This window comes from Dermochelys coriacea, chromosome 15 (assembly GCF_009764565.3).
Source record: "Dermochelys coriacea isolate rDerCor1 chromosome 15, rDerCor1.pri.v4, whole genome shotgun sequence".
In the NCBI taxonomy this organism is placed as follows: domain Eukaryota; kingdom Metazoa; phylum Chordata; order Testudines; family Dermochelyidae; genus Dermochelys; species Dermochelys coriacea.
The window spans coordinates 20,471,010-20,491,386 of record NC_050082.1 but is presented as its reverse complement, the minus strand read 5'-3'; the positions used below and the strand labels follow the sequence as shown (position 1 = coordinate 20,491,386).

At 41.3% G+C, this 20,377-nt stretch overlaps 1 protein-coding gene across 2 annotated transcripts in view; it reads left to right on the top strand.

Moving 5' to 3' along the window:
• Positions 1–20,377, top strand: part of ADGRD1 (adhesion G protein-coupled receptor D1) — a 252,094-nt gene that overhangs the window by 31,608 nt on the left and 200,109 nt on the right. For both annotated transcript variants that reach the window (XR_006275876.1, XM_038374066.2), the window contains exons 7-14: positions 2,446–2,622; positions 3,853–4,107; positions 8,490–8,554; positions 9,635–9,790; positions 12,644–12,703; positions 14,837–14,954; positions 16,666–16,776; positions 18,913–18,988. Coding sequence is in view for 1 of the 2 variants with exons in the window: in XM_038374066.2 (XP_038229994.1) it covers positions 2,446–2,622; positions 3,853–4,107; positions 8,490–8,554; positions 9,635–9,790; positions 12,644–12,703; positions 14,837–14,954; positions 16,666–16,776; positions 18,913–18,988 (1,018 nt within the window). In the remaining variant the exon portion in view is untranslated. The remainder of the gene's footprint in view (positions 1–2,445; positions 2,623–3,852; positions 4,108–8,489; positions 8,555–9,634; positions 9,791–12,643; positions 12,704–14,836; positions 14,955–16,665; positions 16,777–18,912; positions 18,989–20,377) is intronic.

The following is a 20,377-nucleotide window of genomic DNA, read 5'->3' as shown; positions in this document are numbered from 1 at the left end:
GTATATACTGGATGGTTCGGTAGTTCAGGTGTTAGCCTTGGACTAAGGAGACCTGGGAGTTCCCTACAGTAGACACATAGCTGACCTCTGGGAAAATGTGTGGTAAGCCAAGGTGAAAGGATGATGATCTTTCACACTAAGCAGGGTCAGTACTTAGATGGCAGACATCCAAGGGAAACCCAAACTGGTATGGTGTTTTCAGCAGGTGACTCTATTTTCTCCGAGTTAGTATTGAATCAATGCCTCAGCCTTTTGTGAGAGGGCAGGGTCTTGCAGGAGCTGCTTTTCAGACAAGACATGAAACCAAAGTCTGCTCTTGACTAGAGCCATTCAAAACATTGGCATCAGATCTCGAAGTCAATTGAAGTGGACTTTGGGCTGGGGGTTAACTGCATTTAGAAGCTTCAGCTCGTGCTGACGGAGATCTGGCAAACATGGGCTGATGTTCTCATACTGATCAATAGCTAGGAAGCTGGTGAGAACCAGCTAATATTTTAGTAGTGGGGAAAATGACTCCTTTCTGTATAAATGTGTAAGGCACATTGGGAATGATGCTTAGATGCTTTGTAGTGCTGGATGCCATTAAAAGAACCTAGACAGACAGACAAAGATAGATTAAATAGAAAGGCAAAATATACATATGATATTTATTCGGCAATAACAAACACCCATATGACAACAGGAATATTAGGACTTTTGTAATAACTTGTCACAGGGTGCTCTGTTCCCCACTAGAGTGCCTCCTTCTGGCCACATCTGGGATTATGTCTGCCAGTCCGACACCCCTTACTTCAGTAGCTTACTCCAGTCTAGCTCTTGCAGTCTCACTCCTTAGCTGCTCCTGCTTCGTGGCTTGGCCCACCAGCCAGCTCATTGTAGTTCTCCCCTTTCTGGGTATCAAAGTCTCTTGAGACCCACTGTCCCAGGTAGTCTTTCTGCTCACTGCCCCTTAACGGCACCACTGCCCAATAAGGGAACTCAGGTCTGCCCTCTACATTGGGTTCCAACCCAGGGACCCTACAACAAGCAGTCACAGTCTGCACTGTCCTAAACTTTACTGATGTATCCTTGGGTTACTTCCTATGTGGCCTTCTCTCACCCTGAGTGACTGCAGCCCCCTTCTACTCTCAGCTACTGGGCTTTATCCAAGACCCTCCTGTTCCTCTCCAGCTGAGTTTCATCTCTGATTAGTGCTCATTGCTCCCTGGTTTCTCTTCCAGGTGCAGCCTAGGTGGTTAACTGGCTCACCTAAACCCCTTAACCCCCTCATGTCTTCGGGGTGCATACACCATCACAGAACTGTATGCAGGCAGCTGGTGGGGGAAAGAGGGCTTTTGAACACTGGAGTGGGTTGGGGTTTGCCTGAGCTTTCCCCAGTACTAATAAGAATCAGGTAAACACCTATAAACATTCTATTGCACACCATCAGACTACCTGCTGGATTCAGACCTCAGCAGGGTTACTTTGCCATGTTGCTACTGGGTAGCCTAAAGTCCTGTTTTATTTAGGCAGCCTATCAACACTTGCCACTAACTATAACTAAAATAATCAAGGCAGATGTTTTCATTGCACACAGCAAGTCTCCTTTCAGTCCGGTATCTTGTTTGTGGGCACTCATCTTAGGTTTCATTCCTCTTAGCACTTCATGCCATTATTCCCCAAGATGCTTGTTTTTAGGAAGCAGTTAGTCTAGCCACTTTCTTTTTAATTGCTCCTGTCTGTCTGCTGAGCCTCTTTACTGCCATGCCGAGCTGTGAGGGAAGCTTCCATTGCTGTTTACAATTCAAGCAGCATTCCTAGGTCAGCTTTATTAAAGAAACACAAACCTTCTACTGAACTTAGTGGGACTAGTTGTGAGTGAAGCTACTCACATGTGCAATTGTTTGTAGAATCGCACCTGGAGTCAGGAGGGAATGCTTGATTTTTGGGCTGAGTTGAGAATCTCAGATTGGGGAAAAGAAAGGTTTCTGGTTATGGTTTGTAAAAGCTTTCCTGTAAACCCATATCCCTTCCCATCACACTGATGCTCTGGTCCCTGCAATAACCAGAGGGAAGAGCCATGATGATCACAGGATTACAGGTGCAACAGCTGTAAGAACTATAGCATAACCAGCTCCTCATTTATATAAGATTTTTTTTAAGTTTAAAAATATTAGTGTGGCTAATCTATTTTTTTTAGTTATGACTAAGATGGGATACTTGGGTAGTAATGAGTATTATCATGTGCTGGGCATGTGCCAGTTTGTTATAAAACCAAGAGCAGATCCTTAGCTGGTGTAAATTGTCTTTGCTCCATTGCCGTAAAAGTGGTCCTAGCCCCACGATGCCAGCTTGAAGATCTGCCCCCACGTGCATATTTGCTGTGTGTACTCTAGGATGTTTGATGCTTTTTAATCCCACCTGTTTCTCATTAGGCACATCTCTTCTCTCATTTGCTTCCATCAGGAGTAACATTTTCCTTTTTCTGGAAGACTCAGGAGCAGAAGGCTAACTTTCCCCCTGCCTATGGTGGACAGGTCATTTCCAGTGGTTTCAAAATCTGCTCAAGTGAAGATGAAGGCTCTCTGGAATTTTATGCCCGTGGGAATTCAATGAAGTGGGAGGCAAGCTTTAGTCCCCCAGGTAACGTTCAGTTTCACTGTTGAGGGTTCAGAATGGAGATAAAGTAGTGATGAGCACAGCTCCCTTATCTGGATAGAAAGAGAAGATGAGAAATGAGGAAGTAGGTGGATAGATGAAGGATGGATAGGCTTTACTTCCCAAGCGAGAAAGCAGGTATTAGAACGTCAGTGACGTTGTACAGCACAGTTACAGTTCAAGTCACCATCCAAGGGTCTGATCCTGCACTCCCCAGTCCCTGCTGAAGTAAAAGTCTTATTGACATCAGTGGAAGAATAGGGGTTTACCTGGGAAAGAGTAAGTGAGGAGTGCAGGATGAAGCCTTTGGAGTCCTCACTCAGTGCATTCATAAGCTGGGAGTCCAACTTCCCATTTTCTTTAATTTTAAACCTCTCTGGTAACCCTTTCGGATAAGTATTCCATGCTTACATGATACATGTTGGCCATTTGTATGGTAAGAATGAAGTCCTGGAAATGTATTTGCATGATTATTAATAATGTATTGTAAAATGAATATCTTCTGTCTTCTGATCCAGAATGCAGGTTATTAATTGAGAAGCAATGGGGTCTAGTAGTTAGAAAAGATCACTGGCTGATAGGACTCATGGATTGTAATTATGGCAGAGAAAGTCTCTGAATCTTTCTTTGCCTCAATTTATCCACCAGTCAAATGGGGCTAATAATACTTCCTTACCTAACTCCTCTGTAACTGTGATGTTTAATAGTTTGTAAAAGTGTTTTGCAAGGAAAGCTGTTGCATTTATGTAGTTACTTTAATCCATGTGACAACTATTATAAATAATGTTTGGACCTCTTCAGCATAACATGTAATCTGCAGCAACCTTTAATTAGTGTTTATTTACATATTCTGTAGTCCTGAAGTCCTTATGCAACCCTCACTGAAGTGGGAGTTTTGCCTGAGATAGGACTGAATAAGGACTTTAGATCTTGGCCCATAGTATAATTTATGCAATTGCAATGAGCCTGAGGAAGGATTCAGGCACAATGTCACTAAAGCCAATAGGGGTTCTTCCAAAGTATGGACTGTCCCTTGTGAATAAAGAGTAATGTACATGATATCATTGCTCCATAATTCAGTGTTGACACTTCCTTTATAGCTCCATTGCATTGCACAAATGAAACGCATTTTAACTGAGCTAAAATTTATTGAACAAGAAAGGTTGTAAATGAGGTTGATTCATGGATTTTACAGAGAGTTTTAATGTTTTGCAGGTCCTTTCTGGACTCATATTCTCTTCACATGGAAATCAAAAGAAGGCTTGAAAGTCTATGTCAATGGAACTCTAAACACCACCGACCCAAATGGGAAAGTTTCCTATAGCTACGGGGACCCCAACGCAAATCTGCTGACAGGGACAGAGAATGATCAGAGCAAACGCTATGTGAACGGGGCTTTTGATGAGTTTATCATATGGGAAAGGGCACTCACCCCCAAGGAAATTGAACAATACTTTACAGCTGCTATTGGTAAGTGAGAGCATACTGTGTATAAATGTTGATTTTTAAAAAGTTCATTAATTGAGATTTCATAAAGTTCAGCTGTTAAACCAGCTGTCTTAATGGGTGATAATCTGAAGGTATAAATGTTTATAGGAATAAATGTTCATAGGAATCACTTTGTCAGTTTCAAGGGAGGTGTTTGTTTCTCACCCTGGGGCAGAGCCCCTCAGACGTGTTACCAAAAGGCACTCACTGAGTCTCACCTCATCTATTGGCTGGAAGAAAACCTCAGCAGAATCCAACCATTGCTAGGACAACCAAACCACTTCTTTTTAACTAATGTCAGAAAGGGACCTATTTTTTAAAAAGTCATTCTTGTGATTGTCTTAGGAAAGCCTTCATTTGGTGCCTGAAATAGCAATAATATTTCAGTGTTATGTTTGAAAATATTAAAAACGATGTTTTAATAAACGTGTAATGTTTTAATCAGGTTGGCAAAAATTGTTGTGGTATCTGGTTGTTGTATCTATCACAACAAACCGGAGTTACTATAACACCATCAAATCCAAAGCTATTCTAAATCTCACTTCCTGGATTAATATAACACAAGAATGTTATGTTACTGAACTCAAGTGCTCTAGACTTTTAGAGTGCCCCAGACCATCTATATGTATGTGCTGTTTCACTGTCAGACAAGTATGGCTTTTGTATAACTATGCCAGAAGGATAGTAACTTTTTTTAACTCCTTCAGTGTTCATGAATAGACAAAAAGAACAGGAGTACCTATGGCACCCTAGAGACTAACAAATTTATTTGAGCATAAGCTTTTGTGGGCTACAGCCCACTTCATTGGATGCTTAGAATGGAACATATAGTAAGAAGATATATAGATAAACACACAGAGAACATGAAAAAGTGGAGTAAGAGGCTAATTAATTAAGATGAGCTATTATCAGCAGGAGAAAAAAACTTTTGTAGTGATAATCAAGATGGCCCATTTAGACAGTTGACAAGAAGGTGTGAGGATACTTAACATGAGGAAATAGATTAAATATGTGTAATGACCTAGCCATTCCCAGTCTCTATTCAAACCCAAGTTAATGGTATCTAATTTGCATATTAATTCAAGCTCAGCAGTTTCTCATTGGAGTCTGTTTTTGAAGCTTTTCTGTTGCAAAATTGCCACCTTTAAGTCTGTTGTTGAGTGGCCAGAGAGGTTGAAGTGTTCTCCTACCGGTTTTTGAATGTTATGATTCCTGATGTCAGATTTGTGTCCATTTATTCTTTTGCGTAGAGACTGTCCAGTTTGGCCAATGTACATGGCAGAGGGGCATTGCTGGCACATGATGGCATATCTCAAATTGGTAGATGTGTAGGTGAATGAGCCCCTGGTGGTGGTGGTGTGGCTAATGTGGTTAGGTCCTATGATGGTGTCATTTGAATAAATATGTGGACACAGTTGGCATCAGGCTTTGTTGCAAGGATAAGTTCCTGGGTTAGTGTTTTTGTTGTGTGGTTGTTGGAGAGTAGTTGCTTCAGGTTGGGGGGCTGTCTGTAAGCGAGGACTGGTCTGTCTCTCCAGATCTGTGAGAGTGAGGGATCATTTTTCAGGATAGGTTGTAAATCTTTGATGATGTGCTGGAGAGGTTTTAGTTGGGTGCTGAAGGTGACGGCTAGTGGCGTTCTGTTATTTTCTTCATTGGGCCTGTCCTGTAGTAGGTAACTTCTGGGTACTCTTCTGGCTCTGTCAATCTGTTTTTTCACTTCAGCAGGTGGGTACTGTAGTTTTAAGAATGCTTGATAGAGATCTTGTAGGTGTTTGTCTCTGTCTGAGGGATTGGAGCAAATGCGCTTGTATCTTAGAACTTGGCTATAGACAATGGATCATGTGGTGTGTCCTGGATGGAAGCTGGAGGCATATAGTAAGTATAATGGTCAGTAGGTTTCCGGTATAGGGTACAGTTATCATCCCCTCAAGTCCCCCACCTGCCTCCATGTACCATTCCAAATAGAGGTTGGAGCTTGAAAAGACTGCCGGGGATGTTCCCATGGTTGCAGTATACAAAGTGTTATTCTCATATTATTTGCTCCTAATTTTGCATTCTTTGGCTTAAATTTGAAAACCATTTGAGAAATTCGACCCTGCACCTAATATTGCATTGATGCTTACAATAGCTAGTCACAGACATTACCTATATTTTTTAAGAGTTACACAGGGTTTTAACTGTGAGAGATGCCCCCTTCCACCCCTGCTGATGTTCTGAGAAGAAACATGGATGCATCCCTAAGTGCTGCTTTGCAACTTCAGAAGCTTGCGCTATGTTTCAAACTCTTGTGACTTTTTTTTAGTAAATTCCAAGTCTCACAATATTTAATGCTTTTTTTCTCCTTAAATCCCCAGTTCCTGATGTTATGTGAGAATCTTGCCTTTCATATAGAAAACAAAAGCAAGTTTCTAGTTCTCATGGTTACGGAGAAAAGTTTGACAAAAGTGCACCCTAAAGGCTCAGAAACTGGAAGGCAAAAAAAGACCCCAAATGTATTATTTTTTTTAAGAAACCTTGTGATTTTTTTTAAGCCAATTCCATTATTTTTAGAGGCCTGGCTCATGATTTTTGAACACTTGTAGTGGGCATTACTGAGTATGCTTCTTTCTCATGGCTCTTTTCTCTAACATGGATAGAACCCATTGGATTAATCAGGCATTCTTATAGGCCATGAATCTAACTTTTTTTCTTTCTTTTTTTTTTTTTTTTTTAATTCCCACAAGTGTTGATGTCCATGCAAGTTGATTGGTGAAATTGTGACACGATCCCCAGAAATGCCAGTGGTGTTGATAGTGGTAGATTATATAATGAGCCAAAGTTATCCTTGGTGTAAATTCAGTGACCTCAGTGAAGTTTCACTAGAACAAATTTGGGCTAACTTTATCAAAAGCTTAATTAGGAAACCCACTTTTAAAAAAATTGAATGAATAGCTGTGCTATTTTAGATGACAAATACCACTAATATCTGACGATTCTGCCCAAATACCAAAATAATGAGCATGATTAAATTCTAAGAGAGAGAGTTTTATTTCTCTGGTCACAAATGATCCATAAATCCTGACACACGCAGAGGAATTAATACGTTTAACACGGAACTGCTGGAAGGCATCCAAAAATCTAGTTTATACTTTTTGTCTAAGTAAATCATTTATGACATGCTCGTATGGTAACCTTCACTGAGTGTAGTAACAGTGAGTGACATTTATTGGTAAAGCCAGGCTGATTAAAAGCAGCTTTCTCTGTTGCTTGAAGTCAATTCAAATAGCTAATGGAGACATTATCTGCAATGGTGCTCAGACTTCTTGCAGATGCCATATTTTAATGCAAACTGGAATGTCAGTTGGTTTGAGGCTTTATACTCACTAGCTTTTGTTCAAGAGTCACATGCTTGCTCATCAATAGCTGCCATCCGTTTGTTATGCTCTTTTGTTCTGACTTTGGGTAATATCCTGGTCCCATTGACTTCAGTAGGAACCTTTATTGATATCTGTTGGGCTAGGGACTTCACCATTTGCCTAGCTCTCAAAGATTTTTGTTACTGAAGAGCCATCCATTAATTTGTTTCTAGTGTTTCAATGCTCTGGACGGAATGTTCCTATTACCACCCCATCAAGAAATTTATGCTCAAAATATAAATTCTTTCTTTATTTGTATTACGTTACATTATTACCTAGAAGCCCCAACTCAGATTGGAACCTCATTGTGCTAGGTGCTGTACATACACCTAATAAGAGACAATCCCTGTTGTGAAGAGCTTCTAATCTAAATAGAAAAGATAGACAAAGTGTGGAAGAAAGGAGGTAGTACTATGTGGAGTACTGAGGCACAATTTACTTAAGTCTCATTGATTCGCTGTGGCAGAGCTGGGAATTGAACTTGGATTTCCTATCTCCTTATCCACAGGGTCAACCTTCTTCTCTTTGTATAGATGTTTCCATGGATTTAAAATTCCATTGAAATCAGTTTTTTGTTTTAAATTTAAAAACACTCCCTTGCAGTGCTGGAAATCCAGCCAAAACAGCGTTGGCTAGTGTACAAGGACTGGAAAGTAAAACTGACTAGAAACAGGTTTCAGAGTAGCAGCCGTGTTAGTCTGTATTCGCAAAAAGAAAAGGAGTACTTGTGGCACCTTAGAGATTAACAAATTTATTTGATCATAAGCTTTCGTGAAACTGATTAAATACAACAGTCTAGTTTCAATACTGGAACTCAGGAAAATGCAAAACAAATTGCATAGTCTTGGCTTGAATTTCTCAGAATTGCATTGTGAATGTTTCTCACAGATCTTTTTTGTTTTAGTTTTTTAAAATATATTTATTGCAGGAAACTTTTTTTTTTAAATTACAATTTCTTTTTCCTAGGCAAGCAACTTTTGCTTTCTTCAACACCTCTGTGGCCCATTATGACAACCACTTCAAATCCCATGGTAGGAGAGTCGTCCTAAATCTTTTTTCTTTAACATCAACAATAACTTCCCTTCTTAATTCTGTTTTGCTTTCTTGATATCAAAATGTATGTGTATTACAGAGAGGTAGCAGCCTTTCAATGGTTAAGGTAAGATTCGGTTTTCATTTTCATTTTACTCCCCTTATAACTCATTAGAGGTACCAGAGAAAGAGGAGGGATTTTTTTTAAGTGATTTATTTAACAGACTATTAGAGCTGGTTTAGAAGGTCAAAGGGAAAAAATCCCTCTTCTGCTGTCTTTTTCAAAACTTTGTGAACATTTAAATTTTGGAAATAGTTAAAAAAAATGGGGAAAATCATGAAAATACAGCTAAATGTTTTTTCCCCTTTTTAAAAAAAATTGGAATTTGAAACATTTAACCACATTTACAATAGAACTTTTTCTTTCATCTGTTTAAGAGGTATTTGTATTAAATAGATGTTTTAAAATAAATACCAAAGTGTTTTATATAGTCTAAACAAAAATAAATTCCCTTTTCAACCTGGTTGTACTGTGTTGAAATCTGTGATGTTAAAATCCTATTCGTTTTCTTCTTGTTCATAGAGCCTTTCAGGAAACCAGAGTAGACAGGACCTGAATTTCTAATGAAAAGAACAAGCAGACAACAAATTAATTTCAGCAGCATTTATTGGTTTCATGTCTTTTCTAGCTTTGTTACAGTGTGTGGTGTGAATATCATAATATATGTGCATGCTATACTAATCTATTTATCTTCATTTGCTCATGATCTATTGTTCATAATCAGAGCCTTACAATTTACTCTGCCTCAGGCTACTGAAAGGGAGTCTTGGACCAGATTTTGAGTTATCTCCTGTGCAGGAAGAGACTGGATTAAGCAGTAAACTGTTTCTCCCTTTCTCTGGCTTTACTGCCGGAGAGGCACATCAGATCAGTCCTGGAGATGCATTGCTTGCATAACATGTAAGGATTTGGAGAGAATTAGGCCCCAGATTGCTGCTTGACTTTTGTGTAGTTAAGTATGGAAATAATGGCTGGTTACCAAGACATGCAGTGATGAGACAATGTTGTTGTCTTTTAGCTCTCCACAGATGCTTATCATCCTATCATAACTAAATTGACCGAGGAGAGGGGAAACTTCCAGTACCCAGGGGACCTGCTCCACTACCTGGAAAACATGTCACTCAGTTTACCCAACAAATCCCTGTTGGAGAATACTGCCTTTAACCTGACAGAGGTCAGTTTCTTTCAGTTTTTAGGGTGACGCCAAATGGTCTTGTTTTTACTTCACATGCTGGAATGTAAAATGCAGCTTTGAAAGATTTTGTTGATCATAAAATATAAATATTTAAAAAAACACTCAAGACAACTATTTTAATCAGTAGCAAAATGTCAGCTGTCACTGGAAAAGACAAGTTTAATTACAGGGCTCATCAGCTTGTTAGGACATCATGTAATATTCGCACAAAATGGTAGCATCCCCAGGCATCATGATTCTGGGTTAAATATAAATTTCTAGTTATACAGATGACTGAAAAGGAGACAATCACTTCTTATGAAAATCTTTTCTGCTATGTTCAAAATGTAGAAATTCTGGAATAATGATAATCCTGAAAAAATTTCATTGTCTTTCTTGTGTACTCTAATTTATCAAAATCAAGGCTTGATCCTGCAGTCCTCAATCAGGCAAATTTCCCACTGAAATTGGTGGAATGCAGGATCAGGTCCATAGTCCAACCGAAAGATTTACTCTGTTTGTTCTTTGTGGATTATTTTAAACATTACATGCAGTCTGAACTAATTGAGGACAAGAGGTCACTTCCTACTAACATGACTCTAGCCTCATTTGGAATGATGGGCAGCTAATTCCCAGATTTCAGCAAGCGAGAAAGCCGTTATTACAGTAATCAGTGCTGGTCTTACCAGTGGTTGTTTCTCTATCCCCATGGGTAATACCAGGAGGACGAGGATTATTTGGTCAGACAAAAGGCATAATAAACAAAATGTTTCTGAAAAAACTGGGCAGAGACTGATAGCTTCATGTAATGGATTGGAAAATATTAAGGCTCAGTGTGTGTGGATCACCAATGAATACTGAGCAGAAATCCTTCTGAAAGGCCTCATTATGTGCTCTTCTTTGTTTCACTGAAAATTTGGGGTTTGAGCTAATTTGAAAACTGCCATTCATCCTCTGCGGTGTCACATAGTTTCATTTGCCATGTTATTGCTCATTCATGCTATCCCGCGGTACGTTGTGCGGCATGGAAAGTGGCGTGCAGGCAGAAACAAGGCATGTGATAATCTGTAGCAAAGCTGCTTTGGGAATTATACGGCAGAGTCCTGATCATATGTGTGGACTTTGCCATTCACCTGATTGATTGGGTTAGGTCTTTTGTTTGTCTGTAGCTAATTCCCAGAGATACAGCCACTGAGTATGCATATCATTTTCTGTCAAGGATGTAACTTGGGGCCATTTGTCTCAGGGCTAGTAGTCATGCCTTGCAGCATAAAGGATTGTGAGTTAAATGCTGTGCAATAAACTTTCTGATTACAGCCACACGTATAATGCATTAGTTCTGACAAACTCTGTTCATGCGCAGTTCTAATCTATCTTAGCCCAGCTCAGTGTGAGTCCAGGGTGTAGGAAGAGGCCAAACATGGCGGGGCCAAGGATCTGATGCTCTGGAAATCCTCCCATTTCTCTCACCCCTCCCCCCCCCCGCACTCTCAGTGGCCTAACATAGCCTCTGTCGAACAGCTCTGCTGCATTCTGTCGCCTGGAAAAGTGTTCCTCTCTCCATCCTCCTGGCATCTGACTTAGCAATGCAGGTTGTGTACTGGGCCAAGGCTTCCATTTATACCCTCAGGCTGAATTCTAGACTCAGTTTCTCAAAGGAGCAGCACGGTTCTTGCAGCCATGGGGAACGAGGGGCCTCCTGATCCTGGGCTGCTCTGGAGGATGGAGATGCTCCTAGCTTAGACAGCCTTGGGGGGCTTGTCTGAGTCATACAATAATTGAACCATAGAAATGCAGGGCTGGAAGGGACCTCAAGAAGACATCTAGTCCACACCCTCCCCACCCCCAGCGCTGTGGCAGGACCACGTAAGCCTAGACTATCCCTGACAGCTTTTTGTCCAACTTGTTCTTAAAAAACCCCAGTGATGGGCATTCCACAACCTCCTTTTGAACCCTGTTCCAGAGCTTAACTACTCAGAGGACAGCCTTATGGATGTCTTCCATGGTGTTTGCACCAGGGGAATCCTTGCCCAGTCAGAACCAGGGCTTTGAGGGCCCTTTTACACAATGTAAAATAAGATGGACTGGGAGAGGGATCTCATCTTTGATCCTGAAGTCCTTACACGTGCATAACACCCAGTTAAATCAGTGAGAAAATTTGGTGTACACTGTGATTTCTAGATCAGTGTGGTCTTGAGGTTCAGATATTCAACGGGGGATCAGGAGACCTGGATTGTGTTCCTAGCTCTGCCACTGATGTGCTGTGTGACCCGGGGGGAGTCACTTCCCCTCTTTATGCCTGTTTCCCCTCCCACTGTTGTATTCTCTATTTAGATTGGATGCTCTTTGAGGCAGGGACAGTCACTCACTATATGTTTGAACTGTGACTAGCCTCATCTGGAGCCTTTAGGTGCTAGTGTAACATAGATAATAATCAGGTTAAACAAATGGTAGGAGCCAGAGTTATACTGTGTGCTTCCTAACGGCCTGCTCTGAACTAGTGGGCAAACATGTCCATTTTCACATGGATTTAGTTGGCTTCACTGTCAGAGTAATTTCAAGCTCCACTCAGTTCCAGTGTTTTCAGTGGCTTTAGCTGGGGTGTAATAGATGTAATATAGGAGATACACTGTAATGTTGTTATTTGTTAATAAACTATTACTTTTAAAATATTACCATACAAAAGATAATGAGAGAACTTCCAAGCAGGGATGACTCTGTGACTTCCACGAAAATGTGTCTGTCATTGTAAAATGAATCTTGGAACTCTTAATGGAAATCTACCTTGAATGTTTACCAGGGGATGTAGTGGATGAATCAGTAATCAGATAATGTGGTCCTATTTATCTATAGGCTTTCTTGAAAGCTGTTGAAGATTTTCTTTTGTTACACAGCTTGATTGGCATATTGGAGGTAAGACGCATGTTTTAAATTTGCAGATTAATTCAGGTGCATATTGAATAATAATAACATTGGTTGCATCTATTATCCTTCAGCTTTGGGTTTCCAGCAGTATGCTCTCATCTCTGCATCCAAAGTAAAGATAGCAAATGTTAATTTTGTTATGGTTTGTTGAGAGTTAAATTAGATAACTTCTGTGTTACTGGTCTGAGATATTTCATAAGGACTGGCGAAAAAGTAAAAAAATGAGGTTTGCAAAGGAATGGGCAATGTCAGTGAAATGGGTATTTAACAAAGATAATTTTTACATGGAATGTAAGCTACTTGGCAGTTTCTTCTTGAAAGTGGCCATGTAAAAGAACTAACACATCCCCTGCATCTGGATATTTATAGGACATTTTTTAAAGCATTTGCTTTTTTTTTCCCCCTCTCTCATTTTAAATTATATCTTGTGCCTGGGAAGCCATGTCCATATTTACAGAATGGATACAGCACAGGCAACAATGGATGGGCCGTGACAAATCACGCTATAGTTGAATCATAAATGCCTTTGGTGAAAGATGTGGAACGCCAATGAATTTAAGTTCTTAGTCTGAAACTTGGCAGCTTTCTCCAACATGAAAGCGAGAAATAACCAAATGGACTTAATGTTTTAAAATGTTTTAAAAACTATATACACACTCTGAGAGATTGTATACCAAGCTTCAGCCTGGAAGGATGCTTTCCAGCCAAAATACACATCCCCCCTTGAAAATGTGTATTTGTTAGGGGAGTGCTGATGTAACTCTAATGATGGCCAAGATATACTTAAACTCCTGATCTGATGATGATGAGGATATCTGCTTGTTGACTTAGACACCAGTTTCTGCCAGTCTTGATATATGGAAACAAACATTTAAATCATTCCCCAAATAACTTCTTTAATGCAAGGCTTGATCATGCTTGGTAGTGAACATCATCCATTCAACTGATGGCAATGGGAGTCAAGGTCCATTCAGCACTGTGGCGGGTTTTGTACCTCATAAACCCCTTTGATTCCAGGGGGAGCGAGGTTAACCCAGCCTCCCGGCTTCAATGCCAGTTCTACCACCTCCCTGGTAGTCAGGGCTGTATGGTCCAATGGCCAGAGTCCCTCTAAATCTTCTTCCCCTGGAGGGATAGCGTGGTCTAACGGCCGGAGTCCCTATAGTGCACTCTTAAAGCAGTGTGCCCCAATGGCCAGAGTCTCCTGAAACTCTCTTCTCCTGGTGGGATACCATGGCCTAGTGGCTGGAGTCTCTCTAGTGTGCTCCTAAAGCAGCATGGCCCGAGGGCCAGAGTCCCTCTAAGTGCTCTTCCCCTCATAGGATAGTGTGGCCCAGCGACTGGAGTTCATCTATCTCCTTTGAGGTAAGAGAAGAGTCGGTGAACGATGTCGTCACAAAAAAGTGGGGGGAGGTTTAGAGCCCCCAGTAGGGGAGCCCGGGCCCACCCACCTTCACTGGGCTGCAACCCAGGGCCCTGTTGTTGATGGCGTGATCCGCCCCGGGTCAGCGGGGATTCCTACTGCAACACGCTGCCCTCAGAGTGGCAGGAGATACCACTTCCTTCCCTTTCCTGGGTCACTTCCTACCAATTCTCCAAATGTAGCAATCCCTGTGGCATCAGGGTCTTCAGGTTCCTCAGCCCCAAGCACTCCCTGGAGTTCCCAGAGCTGCCAGTCTCTGGTTCCACTTCCTGGTCCCTCGGCTTCCTCCTGTACGAGTCGCCATTGCTCCTGGATTGGAGCCTCCGCTGGGCGTCATCCTTCCTCAGCCACCAGCCCTGACTGAGCAGCTCTGCAGGCTTTTATACTTGACTCCCTTTTGGAGCATGCCCAGCAAAGCCTCGGGGGTGTGGCTTCCTCCGCCAGCATGGAAGGGTTAACCCTCTGTCTCAGTGTGGGGCCAGTCTGCCCCCTCACAAGCACCAATCAGGAGATTCTCGGTACTTTGCAGGATCAGGCTCTGAGTGATATTAAGTCATGCAGTATTTTTACTTTGTGTGGTCCTGAGAAGGGGAAATAAGATGTGTCATTAACAGAAGCTGGGCACACTAATGTGATCAATAGAAACAGGATTTTAGACCAGCGCTTTGCTTTATTATTGAGATGCCTTCCTTTTTCAGACTGCTCCTGTGATTGGAGGCTTAATCGAAACAATTGACAATGTGATGGTGCACATGGCCTGCAATCTGGGAGGAAACCCATTCGTTGTAACCGTTGAGGGCTCATCAACTGTAGCAGGTAGGATGGAACAGCAACATTCAGAATATGTCTACACTGCAATAAAAACCCCACAGCACTGAATCTCAGAGCCTGGGTCAGCTGATTCTGGCTTGTGGGGCTTGGGCTGCGGGGCTAAAAAATTGCAGTGTAAGTGTTCAGGCTGGAACCTGAGCTCTGAGACCCACCTCTCTTGCAGGGTCTCAGAGCCCGGGCTCATGCTTGAGCCTGAATGATTACACTGCAGTTTTATAGCCCCAGAGCGCAAGCCCATCAACTGACATTGGCCAGCCATGGCCATGCTGCAGGCCTTTGATTGTAGGATAAACATATCTTCAGTTGCCTTCTAAACTGGCTGATTGTAATAAATCTTCGCCCGCTGCTTCTAACTTTTCAGTGCTGGGAAGGAAGTTGAAATAGATTTTTTTTGTCTCTCTTTTAATCCAACAAATTGAATACATTGCAGAAAGTTGATTATACAGTTAGTTTAGAGAAAGGTAATCATCTTGGCTCAACAATCTAGTTTAGTTTTACTGTTGGCTTTTGGGGGGATGGTCTTTTGGGGGCGCTGAGTGGGTTGGGGGGAGAATGTAAATGCTCCTGTATATTATCTCTGGATTTAGTTTAGTGATACATGAATAGTTAAACTTCTGCCTAAGCCTTTTACGTAAGTGTCTGAAAGCTACAGAATTTAAATCTGAGGACAAGAGACTGGAAGGGCGGGACAAACTTTCATCTATCTTACACCAATTGCAAGTCCTTCATGGACTGTGCGGCTCTCTCATAATATGTATATGTACAGCATCTAGCACAGTGGGGCCCTGATCTCAGTTCATCTCCAGGTGCTACAAAGAGAGCTTGATGAATAATTGATTTTTTTTCAGTATGGTGGCAATTCTGAAAAATCAGAAAAATAATCAGTTCTGGTTGAACTGAATTTGAATTTTTACAGAATTTTCAGGGAATCAGAAAAGTCTATTTCATGTCTATTCCAGAACAGGGATTTGAGTCTGGGTCTCCCACATCTTAGTGAATGCCCTAACCACTGAGCTAAAAGGTATAAGTGAGTGGTGGTAGGGGTGATGGCAGCAACACCAAGACCACCACCATGTCCTCCACTTCCTGCCTGTTTTGAGAACGGCCAAAGCTACTAATGTCAAATTCACAAATAGTTGGGGGTTGACGAAAGCTGCACTTTTTTCATTGAATAAACTATTTGTCCAACACATTGCCCAGCTTTAGCTACAAATAATTGATTAGTTCTGGTATTCTTCCCTATTGCATTGTGAGCTACTTAAGAAAAGAGAAGTCATGAATCACATGCAAATTGTCTCTTCCACCACACTGTCCTGGTCACTGACATTTTAAAATTGAGCAGTAAGGTTCTAAAATAATGTCTTTAAAATGTCAGGGGGAAAAAAGAGAGAGGTATCAATCAATTTTTCTTACCTCAGTGCCTCATTAAGCTCAGTTTGTGCACATTGCCAAATGATCCATGGTATATTAACTCCTCATATACTACTTTTTCCACTCATAAAGAAGTCAGAACTTCTTGAAAGCAATTTTATTCTTTGATGGGAGTGGGGGATTACTCTCCCCCCCCCCAAACAGCTGGGGGTTTACAGTCAAGATTTGCAGTAGCTATTAAAAGAGTAAACTCTAGTACTACAGTCAACTAGGTTATAAATGTTCTTGATTTTTATCATATTTTTTCTTTTGGGTTATTGTACAGATTACTCTTTGGTCAAAATGCCTCCTCAGACTTTGAATTTGTCACACTACCGCTTCCCATCACAAGGACGGAGTTATATTTCTATCCCCAGTGAAGCTTTTCATAACAAAGGTAAGGGCAAGATTTTCAGGGAGAAGTAGAACGGTGACAGCCAATCCTGACAAGCACTCACTCCAGAAATGCTCTCGCATGGGGACAGGGATTTTGGTTAGCTCTGCATTTTCAGCACTGTTTTAATGTTACTTCCGCTTGTTTCTAAAAACTTGAGTAATGCAGCTAGGTCATATATATTACAACCATTTAATCTTGGCACGATTTTACATCAGGGCAACTTCAATTCGTGGAGCTAATGTTTTATCTTTCTAACCACCAAAACTGGTTCTTTTCCAAGGAATTCTAATATCAAATCAAGTACTTATCTCAGTGCAGTACAACCTTATTCTGCATAGCATCTTTTGTGCTAACAGTTTCCAAAAACACCTGGTGGAATTAAAGAGTAAAGTTACAGAGCTAAATAGCAGAAAAAGGAAAGATACAGGAATACCTATACAATAGGCACTGGAGAAAAGGCGAGAAGGCAAAATTCAACTGCAGATCTAAGTTTGGATTTTAATAACCTCGAGATCTGGGGTTGGAAAGAAGTGAAGATTTTGTTTTGGGCCAAAGACAACATGTGACCAAATTTTTTTAAATAAGAATGACCAAAGTTAGGTTCCTACGTCCTTCCTCCAGCCGTGCAAGCAGAGCAGTAGCCCAGCACTCTTGCCTTACCCACTAGCATCCTAACTTTTTAAAACTAAATTTGAGGCAGCAGTGTGCAAAATCTTTTCTCCCCTCCTCTCCTCTTACTTCAGGGATTGAAATTTCAGCTGCTTTGTTCACCTGGCTTCAATGGTACCACTTACCAAGCCCCTTCCCTCTGTTTGTTGCCCACTTCCTCCGTCATGGCAGAGTAGAACTAATGGAGCAAGCTGAAGGTGTGTTACAACCAGACTTAATCCAAAGCTCATTGAAGTCATTTTTCATTAATTTCTGTGGGTTTGGATCAGGCCCTTAGCAAGGAGAATGCTCATCAGTTCCTCAGAAGGGGACCTCTGCCAGGATTGTTTCAGGGAAAAGGGCTCAGAGTCTCGATGGCATGTTGGGACCTTAGCAAACCTTGCACCATTTGGGATTCCTCCAGAGACTCTTCTGCAAGGGCAGGTTGGTCCTCTTCAATACTGTGTACAGAATTAGTTACTTTATATAGCACAGTAGTTACTGAAGTATTTCCCCACCACATGTGAGTTACCTGATTTATGACGACAGCTTTGCTTCCTTGCACTGGCAGGGAGCTCATGCTTGCGATTTCTCTGCGCGTTCTGAGAAGCTTGAGTTATTGAGAGCACAAAACAATTTGAAATAACAAAAATACCACACAAAAGGACCTTTCCCCATCCCACTTACAGCTTCTCCCACCATGTGGCATTTTCTTATGGGACATTATTGTGCCCACTGGTTTGGACTGAATCCAAACTATAAGACCTTTAACTTGCATCTTCCAGGGAGTTAGAAACTATCTAAAATATTATTAATGGCATTTTCAACTAACAGGCCACATTGCTAGGCTGTTCACATGAGCTAGCCTTTAAAATGTATTATTCCACTTTAAGCAACTGACATTCTAAATACTTGGAACCCATCAGACTAAGACAATAAAGGACGCTTGCATGGTTGACACTTGTAAGATGGGCATCTGTCTTTCCACTTAAGCGTTGGAGAAGCTGTAAATACTTCATATGCAGACAGCAAACAAATAATAGAAACAAAAACTGCACATCTGTGTCTATGAGCTTCTTAAGATGCCAGTGAATGTTGCTAGTAGTCAAGTAGTCCTTCTGATTATTCTAAGCATCCTGGATGCTCTGGTATATCACATGGCCACTCTTAGCTGCCTTTTGTTCTGACATGACTTTATAATGGATGAATGATTAATTTAAGTTTAACTCTATACTTTCATGGTGAGTAGATGTCAGGCTTTCTTTCATTATGTTCCTGATATCTGTTCCAAACATTGCACAGCAGACTGCAGATTGCCTTCTAATTTCTTTTATGGAAGCAATTGGAATTCCCATTAAAACAAAGGTGTGAAGGTTTGCAGAAGTCAGGATTCTAAATTAACATGGAGTTTCATACCTAGATGAGGAAAGTGTCTCCCTCAGGGTTGTCACACTGAAGTATAATCTCTCCTGTCAACTTTGTTCACAGCTTGGGTTACCATTGTGGGCCTTCTTTACCATAACATGCACCGTTTCTTCCAGAACATCAACCCTATGGACACCAAGTAAGTATCCTACACAGTGGTGTCCTTCAGAAAAGGCTGGGGGTGGGGAGGAGGGCAAAGTTGTGTCAGCATGGCTCTTTCGCCTCCCCGCTGAGGCTGTGGCTGCTTGGCGGGGGGAGGGAGGGAGGGTGTTAGCGAGTTGGCCCCATCCCGGAGGAGGGCAGGGAGATGGGAGGGAAGGCTGGAGGCAGGCAGGGGAGTGTGCCTCATCTACAGCTGGACCAGGGCAGGGACTGGGACCCAGCTTGCTCCGCACTCAGCTCTAGCCCAGGTGACTGCTGCTGCTTCCTATCCAGCTGGTGGAGAGAGAGGGCGGTAACCGTCCCCCTGCACTGTAGCGAATGATACCCCTGATCTTGAACTGCCCATGCTGTAATAGTGTTATGATGGCCTTAGTGGGATACTAAGTACAAATTGGCATAATTGTTCTTTACAACTGGTGTATCAGATATCATGGGCCTGGACACTGCTCCCATGGGAGTTTAACCATTGACTTTAACGGCAGTGGAATGAAGCCCTTACGGGTGTTTCCTGCTGGGGAAAAAAACTTTTTTTTTGGTGATTTGTCTGTCTCTCTGCCTTCTAAACCTCTTCCACTACATACTTGGATTTATAATGCAGATTCATATATTTAATCCTTGAATTAATGCTTTATATGGAATTAAATTATGTTTCTTTTCTGCTGTCTCACAAAAAGGTGACATTTGTTTGTATTTAAATAATGCAGCAGTATATAACCTTTCTCTCTCCCCAAAAAGTGCTATGAATTCTAGTCCCGTAAACCTGTAAACTAATTTTGCAATAATACATCAGACAATACATAAAAAGCCTTTTTGTTTTATATACTGTGCCTATGAAATCATCAGCAGATAAATTAAAATAAACTAGGAGCAATATTCCTCTCAATAAGCCAGTTTCCCAGGGAATTTTGGGATGCTGGTCAATCATTACATTTGCCTTTTAGGCTGGTCATTTTTTCAATCTCTGCTGATTAGGGCAGTGATTCTCAGTCTTTTCCATGCCAGGACCCCCTGCTATAGCAGAAGAAAGTTTCAGGACTCCAACTTCAATCTATTTCAGGGTCTTCTTCCTCTCTAGCCATGTGCAAGGGAGGGAAGATTGCAACCTACTGAAACTGCTTGAACACCCCTAAATTAGGACCACTTATGATTGTGTTGAAGCAATGTTAAAAAGCTCACAGAAGAATTGTATGATTTCCTACTCAGTGTCATTTTATAAAAAAATACCATGCACCCTTCTCCCTGCAAAATTAATAAATAAATAAAGGTAATTCGCTGGAGTGTGTGAAAGAATTATATCAGTGGCATGCAATATTTCTTACTGATATGAAGAAATAGAGGCAATAATTTATGAGGGTTTAGCTTTTCA